The sequence below is a fragment of the Arachis ipaensis genome, chromosome B5 (genome assembly GCF_059453495.1).
Source record: "Arachis ipaensis isolate K30076 ecotype BB chromosome B5, ASM5945349v1, whole genome shotgun sequence".
Taxonomy (NCBI): domain Eukaryota; kingdom Viridiplantae; phylum Streptophyta; class Magnoliopsida; order Fabales; family Fabaceae; genus Arachis; species Arachis ipaensis.
Genome location: NC_142440.1, coordinates 103,882,174 through 103,899,848, shown reverse-complemented (window position 1 = coordinate 103,899,848; position 17,675 = coordinate 103,882,174). Strand labels below are relative to the sequence as shown.

General features: G+C 32.6%; 1 protein-coding gene across 1 annotated transcript; it reads left to right on the top strand.

Moving 5' to 3' along the window:
* Window positions 1–9,763: 9,763 nt before the first annotated feature.
* Window positions 9,764–12,621, top strand: LOC107643739 (sugar transport protein 1). The gene is made up of 4 exons (XM_016347467.3): window positions 9,764–10,033; window positions 10,447–10,772; window positions 11,200–11,829; window positions 11,929–12,621. The coding sequence occupies exons 1-4, from the start codon at window positions 9,907–9,909 to the stop codon at window positions 12,376–12,378; spliced, it is 1,533 nt and encodes a 510-aa protein (XP_016202953.1). The 5' UTR covers window positions 9,764–9,906; the 3' UTR covers window positions 12,379–12,621.
* Window positions 12,622–17,675: the final 5,054 nt, after the last annotated feature.

Sequence of the window (17,675 nt, the reverse complement as noted above, 5' to 3'; positions counted from 1 at the left end):
GTATTAACCTTAGAGTTATATCTCAAAGTAGTCCTTGAACTTGCACTCGGTCTCAAAGTAATCCTTGAAATTAATAATTACTCAAATTCGTCCCCGAAATTGTCCTCCGAGACTCACGGTAGTCCCTAAAATAATTTTCGTCTATCCTTATCATTGGAGACCACTAAAACGACGTCATTTTATATTTATTTAAAAAAAAAGAATCACAGCCTTTCCTTTCACTTCTCCTTCCCCTTCCCTTCTAAATTGTATTCAATTCACAAATTTCTCTCTGTTGTTCAATTGTAACACACTAACATTGAAAATTCAAATACAATAATTGAATCAAATTGGCTAAGCTTGTGATGATCATGAAGAAAAACAACACATGCAAGGTTCACATGAATAAAACAAAATTCATCTCATCAGAAAAATAGAGCCTGAGAATCAGAAATATTGTACAAGGCTGAGAAGGCAATAGGGCCTCACAGAAGGAAGCCATAAGTTGCATCTGAGAGGAAGATAGGCCATGACTATAACCTTTTTCTTTTCTGTTACCTCCTCTCAGAAAAGGGTGATAATTCTTTTCATCTTCCATTATCTCTGTGAATTAACAAATTACTATTTTGTTTTATCTGAGTTGCTTACAAAGTCCTACTTTTTATTGGCAGTTATTGCCAAAAAGGAAAGAAAAAGGAAAAGAGAAATTGGGGATAGGTTGGAGAAGAAAAAGGGGAGCGTGAAAGGGAAAGGAGAAGGAAAATTGGGTAAGGGTTGAGGAAGGAGAAAAGGACCGTGAAAGGAGAAGGGAAAGGGAAACTGGAAATGGACAAAGGGAAGGGGAAGGAACGTGGAAGGAAAAGGGAAAGAAGAACTGAGAAAGAGTTGGAGAATGGGAAAAGGACCATGGAAGGAAGGAAAAGAGAAAGGAAAACTGGAGATGGGAAAGGGGAAGGGAAAGGGGTACGGAAAGGGAAAGGACTGAGAAAAGGTTAAGAAAAGGGAAAAGGAGTGTGAAAGGAAAAGGGAAAAGGGTATTGGGAAAGGGGGGACAGGCAGAAGGTGCTTTTTTTTTAATAAATATAAAACGATGTCATTTTTAGTGGTCTTCAATGGTAAGGATGGACGGAAATTATTTTAGGGACTACTGTGAGTCCCGGAGGACAATTTCGGGGACAAATTTGAGTAATTGTTAATTTCAGGGATTACTTTGAGGCTCGAGTGCAAATTTAGGGACTACTTTGAGATTTAACTCATGAACCTTATCAACGGAGAGGGTTGGTGAGTGGGAAGCTCCGCAGGGGAAAAGAATTGAGTAGGATTGAGGACCCCGCCAAAGAATACATACTGGTTGGGTTGATGTCCCCATTAGGGAAATGAACTGGCCGAGTAAAAAACTTCACCAGGGAAGAAGTACGGGACAAGATTGAGGACTCCTGCCAGGGGAAACGTACTGGTCAGGCTGATGCCTCCATCAGAAAAAATGAACTAGACGAGTAAGAGACCCCGCCAGAAAAAATGTACTGGCTAGACAGAGAGACCCCACTAGAGAAAACGTATAGGATGGGTAGAGATTTATCTGGAGAGGAGGAGATTATACTCCAATTGAACTAGAACCATATGGGGTGAGGACACTCACCACATGTTACAGCCAATTTCTCACTAAGACCCACATTTTTCTTAGCTATAGCAACTATCATTATTTTTGGCTTGACTGATACGGGTTTGCCCGTGCCAATGAAGTATCCTGACTGATATGAGTTCGCTAATGACGATGCCTATGCCTGACTAACTTAGTAAGAAACCATATTTAGGATGCGTTTTGGGTAACATCGGGTTGCAAATAGCCAACCGACGCATGAGCTCATGGCCTACACTAGGAACAAACATGCATCATATTAGTTGCGCGTTTATTTGTGTTTGTTTACTATTCATTCTCTGTGATTTCTAACTGCTATGTGCTTTATGTGTATGTGTATATATTTTCTGTGTCCTTAAGTAACATGGAAGTAATGATAAAGATAAAAGAACAAGATTAAAAACGAAACTCTAAAAGATACGAATGCAAAAAGGTGAGAAGAAGTTTACTAAAATTACTAGGATTAAGAATAATTACAACGCTAGAGCCAAGAACCCTAGGTATTATGAGAGAGATGTGTTTCCATGTTAGCATCTTGTTGGGAACCATATAGGTTCGCACCCCTTCTCTCACATTTCCCACAGGTGGAAGACCCCGAGTTGATTGCGGCTACTGGAGTTATATTCATAGAGGTGCCAGGCGAGTATATGTTTTAGGACCCCCAATCGGAACATCACGATTCTATGGTCTAAGGCCAGCGCTCAGATGTATGTGAACAACGGGGGATCATTTGTATACCTATCGTACAGCTCCAACTTTGAGTCTGATATGCCCTACGAGATATCTCTGACAGAGATGATGCATTTGTGACGTAACCATCATTCATTTTTGCCGCAGTTCTTCTATAATCCGGCTATGCCCAAGGCGACATACACTAGTCCTACACCATATCTGCCCCTAGTATTTTAGCCAAAGCCTTCACCTGAGCCACAGCCTGTTTAGATTCTGATCGAGTCCCTAGAGGCTCAATTAGACCCACTGAGAGAGTACTTCAGATTGGCCAAGCCGGTGAGAGTTGGTTATCTCTCTACTTCATCTGAGGAAGAGGATCCTGACAAAGACCTAAACTGGAGATCTGATGAGGCCATAGAGCCGGATGCAAATGCAGGGAGTAATGGAAGTGCTGTTGGTGATGCTCGAGACCAATCCTGAGATAGAGACTACAAATTTATGCCTCGACGGTTCAACAGCTGTAGGATAGAGGGTCTTATTTCTTAGACTCTATTTTCTCTCACTCTAATAGAGTCTTTTTGAGAGTTAGAATTTTATTTTCTTTTGTTAGTTAGATGCCAACCTAGGGGTTTGCTGCACAACTAGGTCTCTAGAAGATCATAAGTCTGTATATATATACAAATATATCTATCTAAGTATGTTGGTTGAGTCTGGCATATACTAACTCATGATGTTGATGTATGATATTTGGCTTGTTTTTATGACTACTTGTTGGCTATTTATTTCAATTAAGTGATAAATATTTTTAATTATTTTTTTGTATGGGATTCTCATCTTTTAGCTGGGATTGAATTCTAACTTTGAAACCCTAAAATATGTAAAATCTGGCTAACGTATGCGAGTCCAATAACGCGACAGGCTCATATGTATATAAATAGCATAGTGTCTAGAGTCTTTAGGTTAACTGAGAAGTAGTATCTGACAACCGGTAGTGATCTGGACCTGTCGAAAAATGGGTTGTTACACATTCATATCACTCATATGCAATGTTCTAAAAATCATATCGGACCAGTCGGTTTGACCAGGTTAACTGGGAATCGGTCTTCTAGTTGGTTTGGTTGACATAGAAAATCTTTTGCTAAAAATCCGACAAAAAAATTAGTCGAACCGGCAGTAAACTGGCAAACCGGTAGAACCGGAAAATTTTTAATGATTTTCAGAGTTTTAATTTAAAAAAAAAATCAGAGTACTAAAGCGGAGCCTTATCCCTCTATCTCTTTCTCTCACAAAATCCTAATTCCATTACCCCCTCTCTCTCTGCAAGCAACAGTAGCAGCCAACGCTCAGCTCCACCGTCACCGAACTCTTCTCCTCAGCTAGAGGGTGTTGTTGCCATCAGCAGTGAAAGACATAAGGTCAACTCGAAGCTCTTGGCCCTCAATCCCTTTCTTCTCCACATCGTCGCCTCTGAACTTGCAGATCGAAGCTCGTGGCCATCTTCTCTACATTGTCATCGTCATCATTGTGGACTTGCATATCAAAGCGCAGTCAGTTTGATTCCTCTCTCGCTAGTCAGTTTGCTCAATCATCGTCTTTGTCTTGTCGTTCCACCCTCGCCGGCAATTAAGTTTTGTTCCTTTCTTGCCGCCTGTTTCGTTCCTCTGTCACCGTCAATTTGGTTCCTCCGTCGTTGTTGGTAACCTCCAATTGTTTTGTTTTTTTTTCTTTTATTCGTTTTTATGATTTTGAATTTCTGTTTTACTATGATTCTGGAACCTGGAATAACCGAATAATGTTTATGACTATAAGTAAGCACTGCTGAAATCTCTGTTTGCTTCAATTTATGTTCGATTTTTTTTATTAATTTTTTTATTCTAAATTTTTTTAAATCTAATTTTTGAGTTGCTTTTTTTTGTTGTGTTTTGAGTTGGAATTGTTAATGATATGATTGTTGAATTTGAATTTTTTGTTTAATTTTTCTGATTTTAAATTTTTTAATTTTTCTAGAATATAAACGTTTGTTTCAAAAATTATTGTTGATTACTTTATTAAAATTTAAAAATTAATTAAAAAATTTTTGTTTCGTGAATTTTTAATAATAAAATATAAATAGATTATTACATAAAATCGTAAAATTTTAAATTTTATTAATTTAAAATTATTAAATTTAAATATTTAAAATTATATATTAAATTTTTAATAATTTTATTATATATTTAATTAAACTAATTCAGTCGCATTTTAATTTTAAGTAGATCATTAAATTATTAAACGAGTTACTTGATTAGTCTAATGACTGGTCGAACCTTGCTTAATAAATAATAATAAACAAAATGTCACGTGAATCGAGGGTAGCATAGTCAAATTTAGGTGATGTGGTCCCTCCTCCTCACCCGTGAGGCCGTGAGGCAGTGAGTGGCGATTCTTTTGGTGTTAATTGACTTCACAATATCGGCAATAAATTATGCTTTGGAACAAGTGACATTATCTGTTAGTGGTTTAAGTGGAAAACTACAAAAGGATTAATATCAATCGAATAAAACCTAATTTAACCTCTCTTTGATCAGTTACGTATCAGGTCCACAATATTGAAACATAGGATTATACTACTTAAATCCTTTACCCTCTATACCAATTCTAGTGGCATAATCATTTGTAGTATAAAAAAACGAATAATGTAAATGTTATATTCCTTTACCCTCTATATCAATTCTAGTGGCATAATCATTTGTAGTATAAAAAACGAATATGTAAATGTTTTATATATATACATATAATTTATGTATTTAATTGTTAGAATGTTACATTCATTAAAAAAAAAAAGTCGAAGATAGAGCTAGTAATATATAACTTATTCGCGGGTACCTAACCCAAACCAACCTGTTCGGATAGGGTTGTCTATCCTATCCGTTGCGGATAGAATAGGATAGGGTGTAAATTTGTCCGCGGGTAGGGTACGGATTTAGGGTATACCTTACTCGCACCCTTAATATATTATATAATATATATGTAAAAGTTATGTATGTAGTGAAAAAAGTGAATCTTGTATTTACAGTCTTCTTCTTATAAAAACTTGAAATAATTACTAAATTAGTTGATGATCATATTATTTGTAATTTTATGTTGGATTTCTTTAAGATTTTATTGTTTTTAATTTTAATTTGAATTTAGTTTTTTATTTTTTATTTTATTAATATGTATCGAATTTGGAATTGTTGAATTTTATATTTATTTGAATTTTTTTTTTTGTTTCTGCAAGTAGGATCGGATAGGGTAGGGTTTAGAACTTTAGGGTGCGGGTAAGGTTAAGGTTGAGAGATTCTCAACCCGCGAATAAGATAGAGTAGAATTTTAAAAAAATTTTCAACTTGCGGATACAATTAGAGTAGAGTCTAAACCCTACTCTACCTTACCCATTACTAGCCCTAGTTGTAGGATTCGATAAATATGGTCAAATATTTATCGCAAATATGAATAGTTGTGAATGTTTAGATTCTCAATTTTAGTTTTCAAGAAAAACAGAAAACATATTTATTCTCGGTTTCATTTTTTCTCTTAAAATGAAAATACAAGCAATGATTCTAAACTTATTTAAAAAGATATTTTTTTTTGAAGTAATACTTTTTTTTCCGTTCCAGATCACAAAAAAATGGAGGCCTAGTATCAAGTAGTTGTTTCACCAATTTCTAGGTTTTAGTGTCGTACCATCTATAAAAATTATGGAAACAATTTTTACTAGTTCTTCATGCGTGCGTAGTCTGAGGTGGTATGCAACATGCTGTAAGAATGATGGTGCACTCACTCTATGGCAGGTAGAACATGAACATGTGGGTCTTCGAACGTCAACGCTTTATGAATGCTATGATCAAGGAGTTGTCAAAAAAAAAAATTCTGAGACACTGTATAACTGAAGCCCGCCTCTCTCAAATTTAAAACGACAACGATATTTGGTGATGCAAGTGTGTGACTCACTCATCCAAAAAACAGTAGGTAAGGCCTCTGACAAAAAATAAATGATCAAAATTAAAAAAATAAAATCTCAATAAATATTGACATAACAAACTGAGTTAACTATTATATAAATTTATTTAATAAAAATTTACAATTTAATAAAATCTTTTACGTTAATAATAACTAAGTTAATTAATAAACATCTCATCCATACATTAATTAAAATAAAAAATTTTACTAAAGTGATTAATAATCTAATTAACAAATTTTTACTTAATAATTTAATTTAAATAAAAATAAAATTACATAATTATTTACTTAAAAATAACTTTTATTTAAATAGTTAATACCTAAATTAATAAATTAATAAATATATAATTAATAAATCGACTTCAAAAAAATATCTAGCACAATATTTAATATCTAAATTAATAATTATGTGTTTAATAACTTAATTACAAAATAAATAAAAAATTAGAACTATATTTTTAAAACCGTACCCTGTCAATGAATCGTTACTAATGATATATTCAACCACCTAAACCATAAATTGTATATTAGTTCTTGGCTAATATCCTAATCATGCTTATACATACATGCGATAACATAAACCTGAAGCTAAGATAACAAAACTAATCACGAAGTCGGTTGCTCCGGCAACGTACCATATTACATTCAGTCGATTGATGTCCGGATCACGTACATCTACGCACGCCATCTTAGAGTTACTCAATAATATGGTCAAAAAAAGATAAAAAAAAAAAAAAGTGGTTGAAATATTAAAAATGGAGCCCAAAACGTTACTGTTAATGACATGTATATATAGGCCGCGTCCACTCTTATCTCGTTTATATTGCAAACGAGATAAGACATACTATATATTTTCATAATTATATTACAAATTATTTGTTTCAATAAATAAACCATTTTTTATTTATTTAAAAGATAGTTGCTTTCGTTAGTACTTAGTAGGGTTTTGCTAAAGCAAATTTTTCATAGAAAGAGTAAATTTTCATACATTTAATATTATTAAAATTTGAAAATATTGTACAACTTTTTAAGAAGACTTTTATTTATGTGTTTTCAAAAAATGTTGCAAGGGATACTTGTTAGTAAATCTTTAATTATTGCTGTATATATAAATAATATATTTAAAGTAAGGTTTTTGTTAATAAACTCTTAAAATTACTTTTTAAAAATATTATTTAAAATAAAAATTTGAAAGCTTTAAATAGTTTAGTAAAATATTTAAAATAATAAAATAAATAAATTCTTTGCAACATTTTTTTTTGAAAGGAAATTCTTTGCAACATTCTCCATAAGTAAATTCATTTCTTCAGAGCGCCCGTGATCAATCATAATATATTATTCTTCATAATATATTATGATGCTTGTTTTGGTCCAGAAGGCTTCTACAGGTTCAATCAACCAACACCCATTGTCGCCGTTCTAACCAGCATTCCCCAATCACATTTCTAGTTCACACATATTCTGAATTCCAACACTTGCATCATTATTTATTTATTTTCAAATTGAATAGCTCTGGTAGTTAAAGTGTGCAACATACCATAACCCGGTTAGTTCTAACTTCTAATAATTCTCTTTTTTAAATTTTTGTAACAATGAAATATTGAATATTTTCTTTTCAATTTTGTGTTATTAAATTCTTAATTCTTTTTAATTTTTAGGAATAAGTACTATTTTGATCTTTAAAATTTATGGTCAAAATCAAATTAACCTTATTTTTAATTTAAGAGAAAATTCTACTTTTTTTTTTAAGCAATGTTAAAATGACACTCTCCTCTCTTCTATTTGTAAAATATGCATTCTCTTCCCTTATAACTTTTAAAGAACTTCCTCTTTTAAAGAACTTCCTCTTTAATTCATTCCCCTCCCTTATATCCAATCCATGTCTTCGTGCTGGAAGTGACCTTGATTATTGATCTTGTCCACATATTAAAGAGTGTTTCATTCCAACAAATGTACAATTAAAACAGAATCTATTTTTTCTAAAAAGTTAAAACAGATAGTTACCTTACTTTTTGTACTATTTTGGTACATTGTGAAAACTGAAAAAGAAAACAAATTTAATTACGCTTTAATATCGGGATTGGATACTTTATGCTTTTATTAATCAACAGAATGAACTCAGCGAAAAATCTAGTAGATTTTAAAATAATTTAAAGTATTTTATTAGCAGTAGTGTTAAACTCACAGAAAAAGGTACCTCATTAAGTCAAAATCAAGAAGGTTGAATTGCTCTTCTGGGTCTCCACTTCTCCAGTGCATTTTAGACTTTGGATCCGCAATTTGTGTGTGCTTTCATTTTCTCTTTAAACTAATCATTAGTGGAGTAGTTGCTGCTCCAATTTCACTTCGTATACAGCTTCAACAAGCAAATACTTTTTTATTTTTATTTTCCTTTTGTAGCCCTATTTTCATAATCTTAAGATATTAATAAAAGGAGTGCTAGGAGATGAGTAGAATTTGTGATGTTTAGCCATCAATTAGTAATCATCGATATTTTTAATAGTGTGAGATAAAATCTAATAGTGTAAGATTAATCATTTTTTTATGCTTAAATACTGACTAGATTTCAACAAAAGTGCTGGCCCCTAAATTTTCTCTATTAATAAAGTATATTCAGAAATTACATTTGACTAATATTCATGAATACAAATTACAAAATAAGTAAAACAAAATAATATGATATAAATATGTTTAATAAATACAAAGAAAAACATTGTGAAACTAAAATATACTATCTCAAACGAAAAATATCTCCGCTTTATTCCAACTTGCTATAAATACATCTAATAGCGGACTAAATCTCTAAAATAGTCATTTAGATTTACAACTTTCACTATTTTAGTTTTTCAAATTCAAAATTACTTATACTGCTTCCTAAAATTCAATTCTGCATACCATATTAACTCCTGAATCCTTTTTTTATACTGAATTGTCACGCTAGACATATGACTAAACAACATCTTTTCGTTTTGACACTTACACAAGGTAAAAATAAGAAAAAGAAAAAGAGTTTATATGATATGCAAATTATTATATCTCTCTTCATTCTTCAAAACGACTTTTTTTACCTTATTTAAAAGCTAAAACGAAAAAATATTATTTAGTCATATGTCTAGTGTGGCAAATCAAAGTTAGTTCAACATTTCATTTATTGATTCAATGTTAGAAAACGTTCACTCCGTTCAGTGACCAATATAAATATAGTGCCTGAAGTTTGATTTCGAGAATCAATATAATGAATTTTAAATTTAAAAGATTAAAATAATGAAAGTGATAAATGTGAGAGATTACTATAAAAATTTAGTCTCCAATCATTTTGTTGTCAATGTCACAATATTAATAATTTAATTTTGATAAACTGTAAAATATATTTTATACAATATCTAATTTTTTCTATGGCTATTTCTTAAATTACGATAATTATTTTTATTAGCGTACCGTATATGTAAAACTGTTTTATATAAAAATAAAATTTTAATAATAGTAATAATTAGTATCATAGATTCATACATCATATCATTATCATGAAAACGAAAACTATGGACGGATAGGAAAAAATATACACATAAAATGTTATAAATAGTGTGTACTTCTAAATTCTAATCATACTTCCTGAGCTGTAGAGCTAGAGCGCAATGGCTCAGCAAGCGTTCATGGAAGTTCCAGTGAAGTATCCGGGCAAGCTTACCTTGAGGGTTGTCTTCACTTGCATTATGGCTGCTACCGGTGGCTTGATTTTTGGTTATGATCATGGTGTTTCAGGTGAATCAATAAATCCAATCTTTTTTGTTTCTTTTTCTTTTCTTTTTCTTGTCTTTTGTTTAATTTTAAAGTTTTGCTTCTTTTATAAATGCCTTTTCAACTATCCTTCTTGCCACTTTGTTTGAATCTGTGAATGTGGTTCGAAATCTCAGAATCTGGGTATTCAATGTAATTTAGATATTAGGGGTTTTGTAATTCAGTTTTACCCTTAATTATGATGGTTATCATTGCAACAAGAACTGAATTTCTAAATTCGGTTTCTTTCTTTTTATTTATGACTAAAATTTTGGTACTTTTATGGTTCTGAAATCAATTTTATAATGTTCTTTTTTAAAAATAAAATTATATGCCTAAATTTTTAGTACTTTATGTGTTCTGAATTCAATTGCTGATAATGTATTTTAATTTTATAGGTGGAGTGACTTCCATGGATCCATTTTTGAAGAGATTCTTTCCCTCTGTTTATGAGAAGGAGTCTACTCTGAAGCCTTCTTCAAACCAATATTGTAAATTCAACAGTCAGGTATTGACACTCTTCACATCCTCACTGTATCTGAGTGCCCTTGTTGCTGGCCTCGGCGCCTCAAGCATAACTCGGATGCTTGGCCGGCGCGCAACCATGATCTTGGGCGGAATATTCTTTGTTGGAGGTGCATTACTCAATGGATTAGCTGTACACATATGGATGCTTATTATTGGGAGACTCTTGCTTGGTTTTGGAATTGGCTGTGCAAATCAGGTCCAACTTTTACTCGTGTTCTATGATTTGGTTATGCTCTGATTAATTGTTGGTGGAAACTCATATGCAGTTGCCCTTATGTGAAGTTGATAGTTGAGAGCTGGACTAGTTGCCAATTTAGTCAAACTGTCAAATTATGTAATGACTTTTAGCTATCAACTTCACACGAAAATAGTTACATGTGAGTCTCCACCTTACTTGTCAACTAAAAGGTTCAATTTCATAGTTCAATTCACAAAATGTAATCTCGTGACTAAATTGAACTTTATGAAAGGTTAGGGATTTAAATTAAATCATGGATTAATGCTTACAATCTCAAGAGGAAATTGAACCTTTCTCATTACTAGTCATGTATAGTTCCGACTGTGATCATTAGAATTTCTTATACTTATAATTAACTATGCTGTCTTTTGCAATTTGATTGCAGTCTGTGCCAATTTATCTTTCAGAGATGGCACCCTATAAATACAGGGGAGCACTTAACATGTGCTTCCAATTGTCAATCACTATAGGCATCTTTGTTGCGAATCTCTTCAATTACTACTTTGCAAATATACTGAGTGGTCAGGGATGGCGCTTGAGCTTGGGGCTTGGTGCAGTCCCCGCTGTTATCTTTGTCATAGGCTCAATTTGCCTTCCGGATTCACCAAACTCACTTGTTGCCCGTGGCTGCCTTGAGGATGCACGAAAGGAGCTTGTGAGAATTCGTGGCACTACTGAGATCGATGCAGAGTTGAAAGATATAGTTGCAGCTAGCGAAGCCTCAGAGAAGGTTAAGCACCCTTGGAGAACCTTGATGGAGAGAAAGTATAGACCGCAGCTTGTTTTCGCCATATGCATACCCTTTTTCCAGCAATTCACCGGCTTAAACGTGATCACATTCTATGCTCCTATTTTGTTTAGAACAATTGGTTTCGGAAGCACGGCTTCTCTTATGTCCTCAGTGATCATTGGCAGCTTTAAACCTGTTTCAACCCTCGTTTCCATTCTTCTTGTAGATAAATTCGGAAGGCGCACACTTTTCCTTGAGGGTGGTGCTCAAATGCTGATTTGCCAAGTACTTATTTCACACTCCTCACATCATAAACTGGTTTCCTTTTTTCTCATTGGTTATACTAGTTCCTAATTAGTATCTTATGTGTGTTTCGCACCGCAGATTATCATGACGATTGCTATTGCTGTTGCATTCGGCACTAGTGGCAACCCCGGCACACTTCCCAAATGGTATGCATTTGTGGTTGTTGGCATCATCTGCATATACGTTTCCGGTTATGCATGGTCTTGGGGTCCTCTAGGCTGGTTGGTACCGAGCGAAATCTTTCCACTTGAGATCAGGCCTGCGGCTCAGAGCATCACGGTTGGGGTAAACATGATCAGTACTTTCTTCATAGCGCAATTCTTCACGTCAATGCTATGCCACTTGAAATTCGGTTTGTTCATATTTTTCGGGTGCTTTGTGGTTATCATGACCATATTCATCTACAAGTTGTTGCCGGAAACAAAGGGTGTTCCTCTTGAGGAAATGAGTATGGTATGGCAGAAGCATCCCTTCTGGTGCAGATTTGTGGAGTCAGATAGCAGGACCAAGGTTGAATCTACATGTTGATTTTTAGTTGTTATTTCTTAGTCCTAGATTTTGTGCAACTGTGAATTAGCTTGAAAAATTCCTTAGCTTTTTTCTTTTCTTTTTTTCTCTGTTGATTTTATGCACAAGGTGTTTGAGTTGGAATATAAAACTCAATACCATATAGATATTCAAAGTTTAAAGTTCCAGAGTTAGGTTCAATTGAACATGTCAAACACTAAGAAACTTTATAAGCAGTTGGAATTATAATTTTTTTCAGTTTAATTTCTCAGTTAGTCTTTATAATTTTATCAAATTTGTAATTAAGTCTTTATAATTTTTTTCTTTTCGATTGAGTTTTTATATTATTTTTAATTTTGTAATGAGATTCTTTTCATGTCAAAAATATTAAAATTAATAGAATATTTTTTTCAAAAAACATATAATTAAATATTCAATTAGGTTTTTAATCTTCAATTTGCATGGAAATATTTAATTAATTCTAATATTTTTTATACTAAAAAAGACCAAACTATAAAATTAAAAATAGTATAGAGAGTGAATTAACTCTACAAGATCCCTCCCAAATTACAATATCCTGAATGACATTGGTGACAACAAAACAAACTTACCCCTATTCAAACTAAACCAAGCAATATCAATTATCTATTACCAAGGCAATATTCATTGTATACCTCATAGTGTGGCCGCACCTTGTTGCTTATAGTCGTCCATCCATCACTTCCTTACCGTTCCAGAATCTCACACCAACCATGCCAAGATTAGTTTTATTTTTTTTTCTTCATTTATCATTCTCCAGTGGCACCAAGACTCCTCCGTTCCTCTTGCAAGTTGTTCCTATATCGTAAGCTCTTTGAAACTTAGCACACATCTGTATTTCAATTCCACGTTTTGGAATATTTGACTCATGTTTCTTGCTTTATTCCTTACAAATCTCTAGTCCCAACTTGTTTCCTTACCACCTTTCATCCATTCTGTCATACCTTTGTACCCAATCACCATCTTTATGTCTTCTTCCTTTAGATTGTCTCCTCCAATATGAATTGAAGTGTCCTTCGCTTCTCTGTGAGAACAACCTCCCATTTGATTTTTCACTCTTATACTCTTTCATAAGACACACAAGCTGATTTTCTTTATTTGACACATGTATCCTCCAATTTCATATATATTCAAATCTTTCCTACCAAGTTCACAATGCCACTAGACCCACAATCTCTTTTATTAATATTTTGACCCAGCCACCTCTTTTTCACGTCTATTTCCCTTTTTATTTACTTTCCTCCACTGAACAACTAGTGCCTTGGTCATCTCCCAGGCTCTATCCACTTCTACAATCTTATTATCAAAATTCGCATATGCCTCATGTCCATACTATCCAAACTACTGCAAAGAAGATAACTTTACAGTTGGAACTATAATTTAGTGGATCGAGTTATGATGTCAAATTTTTTATTTTTAATTTATTATTATTTTTATTTCATATTTTTACGTCCAAATTATTGGTGAGTTAATTTTTTTGAGCTTGTGATCCTTTTTGTACTGTGCATTAAAATTCTTATACTTAACACTTTTGTTGAATATATATAGAAAAAAAATGAGTGAGTCAAAGTTCTAAACACGTGGATCTCTAAAAATTTCTATACTCAGTAATTTTATTAAACATATATATGAGAAGAAGAAGAATGACGAAGATAATAATGAAAGAGAAAGAAAAAGAAAGAGCATAAGAAATCAAAGAAAAAAAGAAGAATAAAAAGGAGAAAGAGAAGGAGAAGGAGGTGATAATAATAATGACGACGATAATAAAAGAGGATGAGAGAAAAGAAATAGAAAAAGAAGTATACATACTTACGAAAAAGAAAAAAATCACGTTGTAGCCGTCTAACATTTTTGTATATGCTATCTTAAAATGCAAAATTCCAAAGAATTCTTAAAAAGTAAAAAACTGTTATTCTAAATTTGGTTTCATGAACGATTTTTGTTTTGGTTTTCGTTAACGAGGTACCTCTTATCTAAATTTGGTTTATAAAATGTTATTTTACAAAAGAATTAGTCAATTGTTTTATTTGCAAAAAATATGGTTAAACACATGTTTTTAAAAAAGGTTACTCTACACTATTAAAATCGGTAAATTATGTATTGAAAACTTAGATAGAAATAATATATATATATATATATATATATATACACGTTACAACAATATAGATTATTTTTTAGGATTATATGTGTTAAAAAAAATTAAAATTTGTCAAAAAATAATTTTTGACACTATTTTAATTATGAAAAAATGTTAATAAAAGTTTTGTCAAAAATAGTATTTTTAATATATAAGTAATTGTGAAAAAAGTTTAATCTTATTTTGATAAATATTGGTTGTCAAAAATAATGTTAAAAAAATTTGAGAATATATATTTTTTTATATTTATTAACCGTCAAAAATACTATTTATTTTGACACTTATTGACCATAAAAATTCTCAACAAAAATTTTTCACAATTATTAACCGTGAAATATATTATATCATAGACAATTTTTGATAATTTTTTACCATAAAAAAACTTAATCATATTTTTTTTTACATTCATTATTATAAAAGTTAAAGTGTTACTTATTATTGATTTTTTAAATAAAAATGACTATAACAATAGACGAAACAAAAGTTCTACCACTATGACATGAATATGCTTTCAATTTATCATATATATATCTTTGCAACTTTGATCATTGATCATGATTTAAAATTAGTACAAATAGCATTTCTTATGTAGCATTTAACAAGTATATCAACAACAATTAACACCAAGTACTAAAACCAGTACTCAATATCATAATATCATATTAATGTTCTTTTTTGTATAGTGCTATATGAATCACACTTATAAACTTATCAAAGTTTTGAGCCATTAATCAAGTGAAGTAGGATTGTTATTACTTTGAATTATAGGCAACTTTTCATCCAATAGTTGCTTAAGTATTCCTACTATATGATCTACCTTTTTCTTCAAATCTTCCACATCTATTTTAGAGTCTTCTATTTTTTTGCTACACATTGAAGCTTTGTTTGGAGATCAGAAAATATGAATGATCTAGGACCCCATAATTGTGTAGGTGTCACGCCAGTCCCATAACCACGAACTCGTCCATGTCGTTCAAGTCCAAATACTTCCTCCATCACCTTATGTTCATTCATCTCTAATATTCCGTCATTTACTTGAGATGATAATTCCTTAAGTGAATCCTAAAAGGGATTAAATCAATCTAATAAAATCAATAAGAATATATGTAAACATGAAAATAAAATGCTTACTGAAAAAATTAATACTTAATTAATCCAATTTCTTCATTGCAAAACAGAACTAAATTAATGCCTAATTAAAATGACACAACAAAGGCTTATCATAATAAATAATATCTGCATTATACCAGTTTTATATAAATCTCCTAACATAAAAATCCAATCTTATCTTTGATAGAATGATAATATTAGCAATGAGATTGCTGATTTTTAGGTCATATCCGGCTTAGTCGACTTTTAACTCTACAGTCTCTTTAGATCTTTCTGGAAACAACATTTATCATTATTTGGTTTTCAATATGTAATGTCCTCATTTCTCTCTGTTTCATTCTTTATTTTGTAACTAAATATTTTGCTTATGCATGGCATGAAAACTTCAATCATTGCTTTGGATTTGTTTGCATAGGAAGCTATTTTTCCAAACTTTTGTGAAGTATTGATAAGCATATATACCGTGTTGAATTCCAGGTTTGGCAAAGATTCATAAACTTATTTGTTGAAGCTGAACATTTTACAATTGAGCATGCATTTTATTAGTTCTGATTCTCTGTATTTTGCTTAGAATAAAAGAGAAAAAAAAACCTATGGTTAAGATTATGCTTTTAAGGTGTTTGATGTTATGATTCTGGTTTTGTAGAGTAACTCAGGAGCCTGAATCACATAAAGCTGTTTAGGTATGGAAGCTACGAGTTATGATAAATTCAATTCTGTTTGGAGTACTGATGAGCGGATATTTTATACGCTTTTTGGAGTTAATTTCATATAGTTTTGAGTATGTTCTAGTTAGTTTTTAGTCTATTTTCATTATTTTTTAGGAAAAATTCATATTTCTGGACTTTACTATGAGTTGTGTGTTTTTCTGTAATTTTAGGTATTTTTCTGACTGAAATTGAAGGAGCTGAGCAAAAATCTGATTCAAGCTGAAAAAGGACTGCTGATACTGTTGGATTCTGACCTCCCTGCACTCAAAGTGGATTTTATGGAGCTACAGAACTCGAAATGGCATACTTCCAATTGCGTTGGAAAGTAGACATCCAGGGCTTTCCAGCAATATATAATAGTCCATACTTTGCACAAGGATAGACGACGTAAACTGGCGTTCAACGCCAGTCCTCTGCCCAATTCTGGCGTCCAGCGCCAGAAAAGGATCAAAAGCTGGAGTTGAACGCCCAAACTGGCACAAAAACTGGCGTTCAACTCCACAAATGGCCTCTGCATGTGGATTGCTTAAATCTCAGCCCCAGCACACACCAAGTGGGCCCCAGAAGTGGATCTCTGCATCATCCATCATAGTTTACTCATTTGTTGTAAACCTAGGCTACTAGTTTAGTATTTAAACAACTTTTAGAGACTTATTTTGTATCTCATGACATTTTAGATCTGAACTTTGTACTCTTTGATGGCATGAGTCTCTAAACTCCATTGTTGGGGGTGAGGAGCTCTGCTGTGTCTCGATGAACTAATGCAAGTATTTCTGTTTTCCATTCAAACACGCTTGTTCCTATCTAAGATGTTCATTCGCGCTTAACTATGATGAAGGTGATGATTCGTGACATTCATCACCTTCCTCAAACCATGAACGTGTGCCTGACAACCACCTCCGTTCTATATCAGATTGAATGAGTATCTCTTAGATCTCTTAATCAGAATCTTCGTGGTATAAGCTAGAATTGATGGCGGCATTCATGAGAATCCGGAAAGTCTAAACCTTGTCTGTGGTATTCCAAGTAGGATTCAAGGATTGAATGACTGTGACGAGCTTCAAACTCCTGAAGGCTGGGCGTTAGTGACAAACGCAAAGGAATCAAGGGATTCTATTCCAACCGGATCGAGAACCAACCGGTGATTAGCCGTGCTGTGACAGAGCGCGTGAGCGTAGTTTTCACTGGAAGGATGGAAGGTAGCCATTGACAACGGTGATCCACCAACACACAGCTTGCCATAGGAGGACGTGCGTGCGTGAACAAGAAAACAGAGGGAAGCAGAGATTCAGAAGACAAAGCATCTCCAAAACTCCAACATA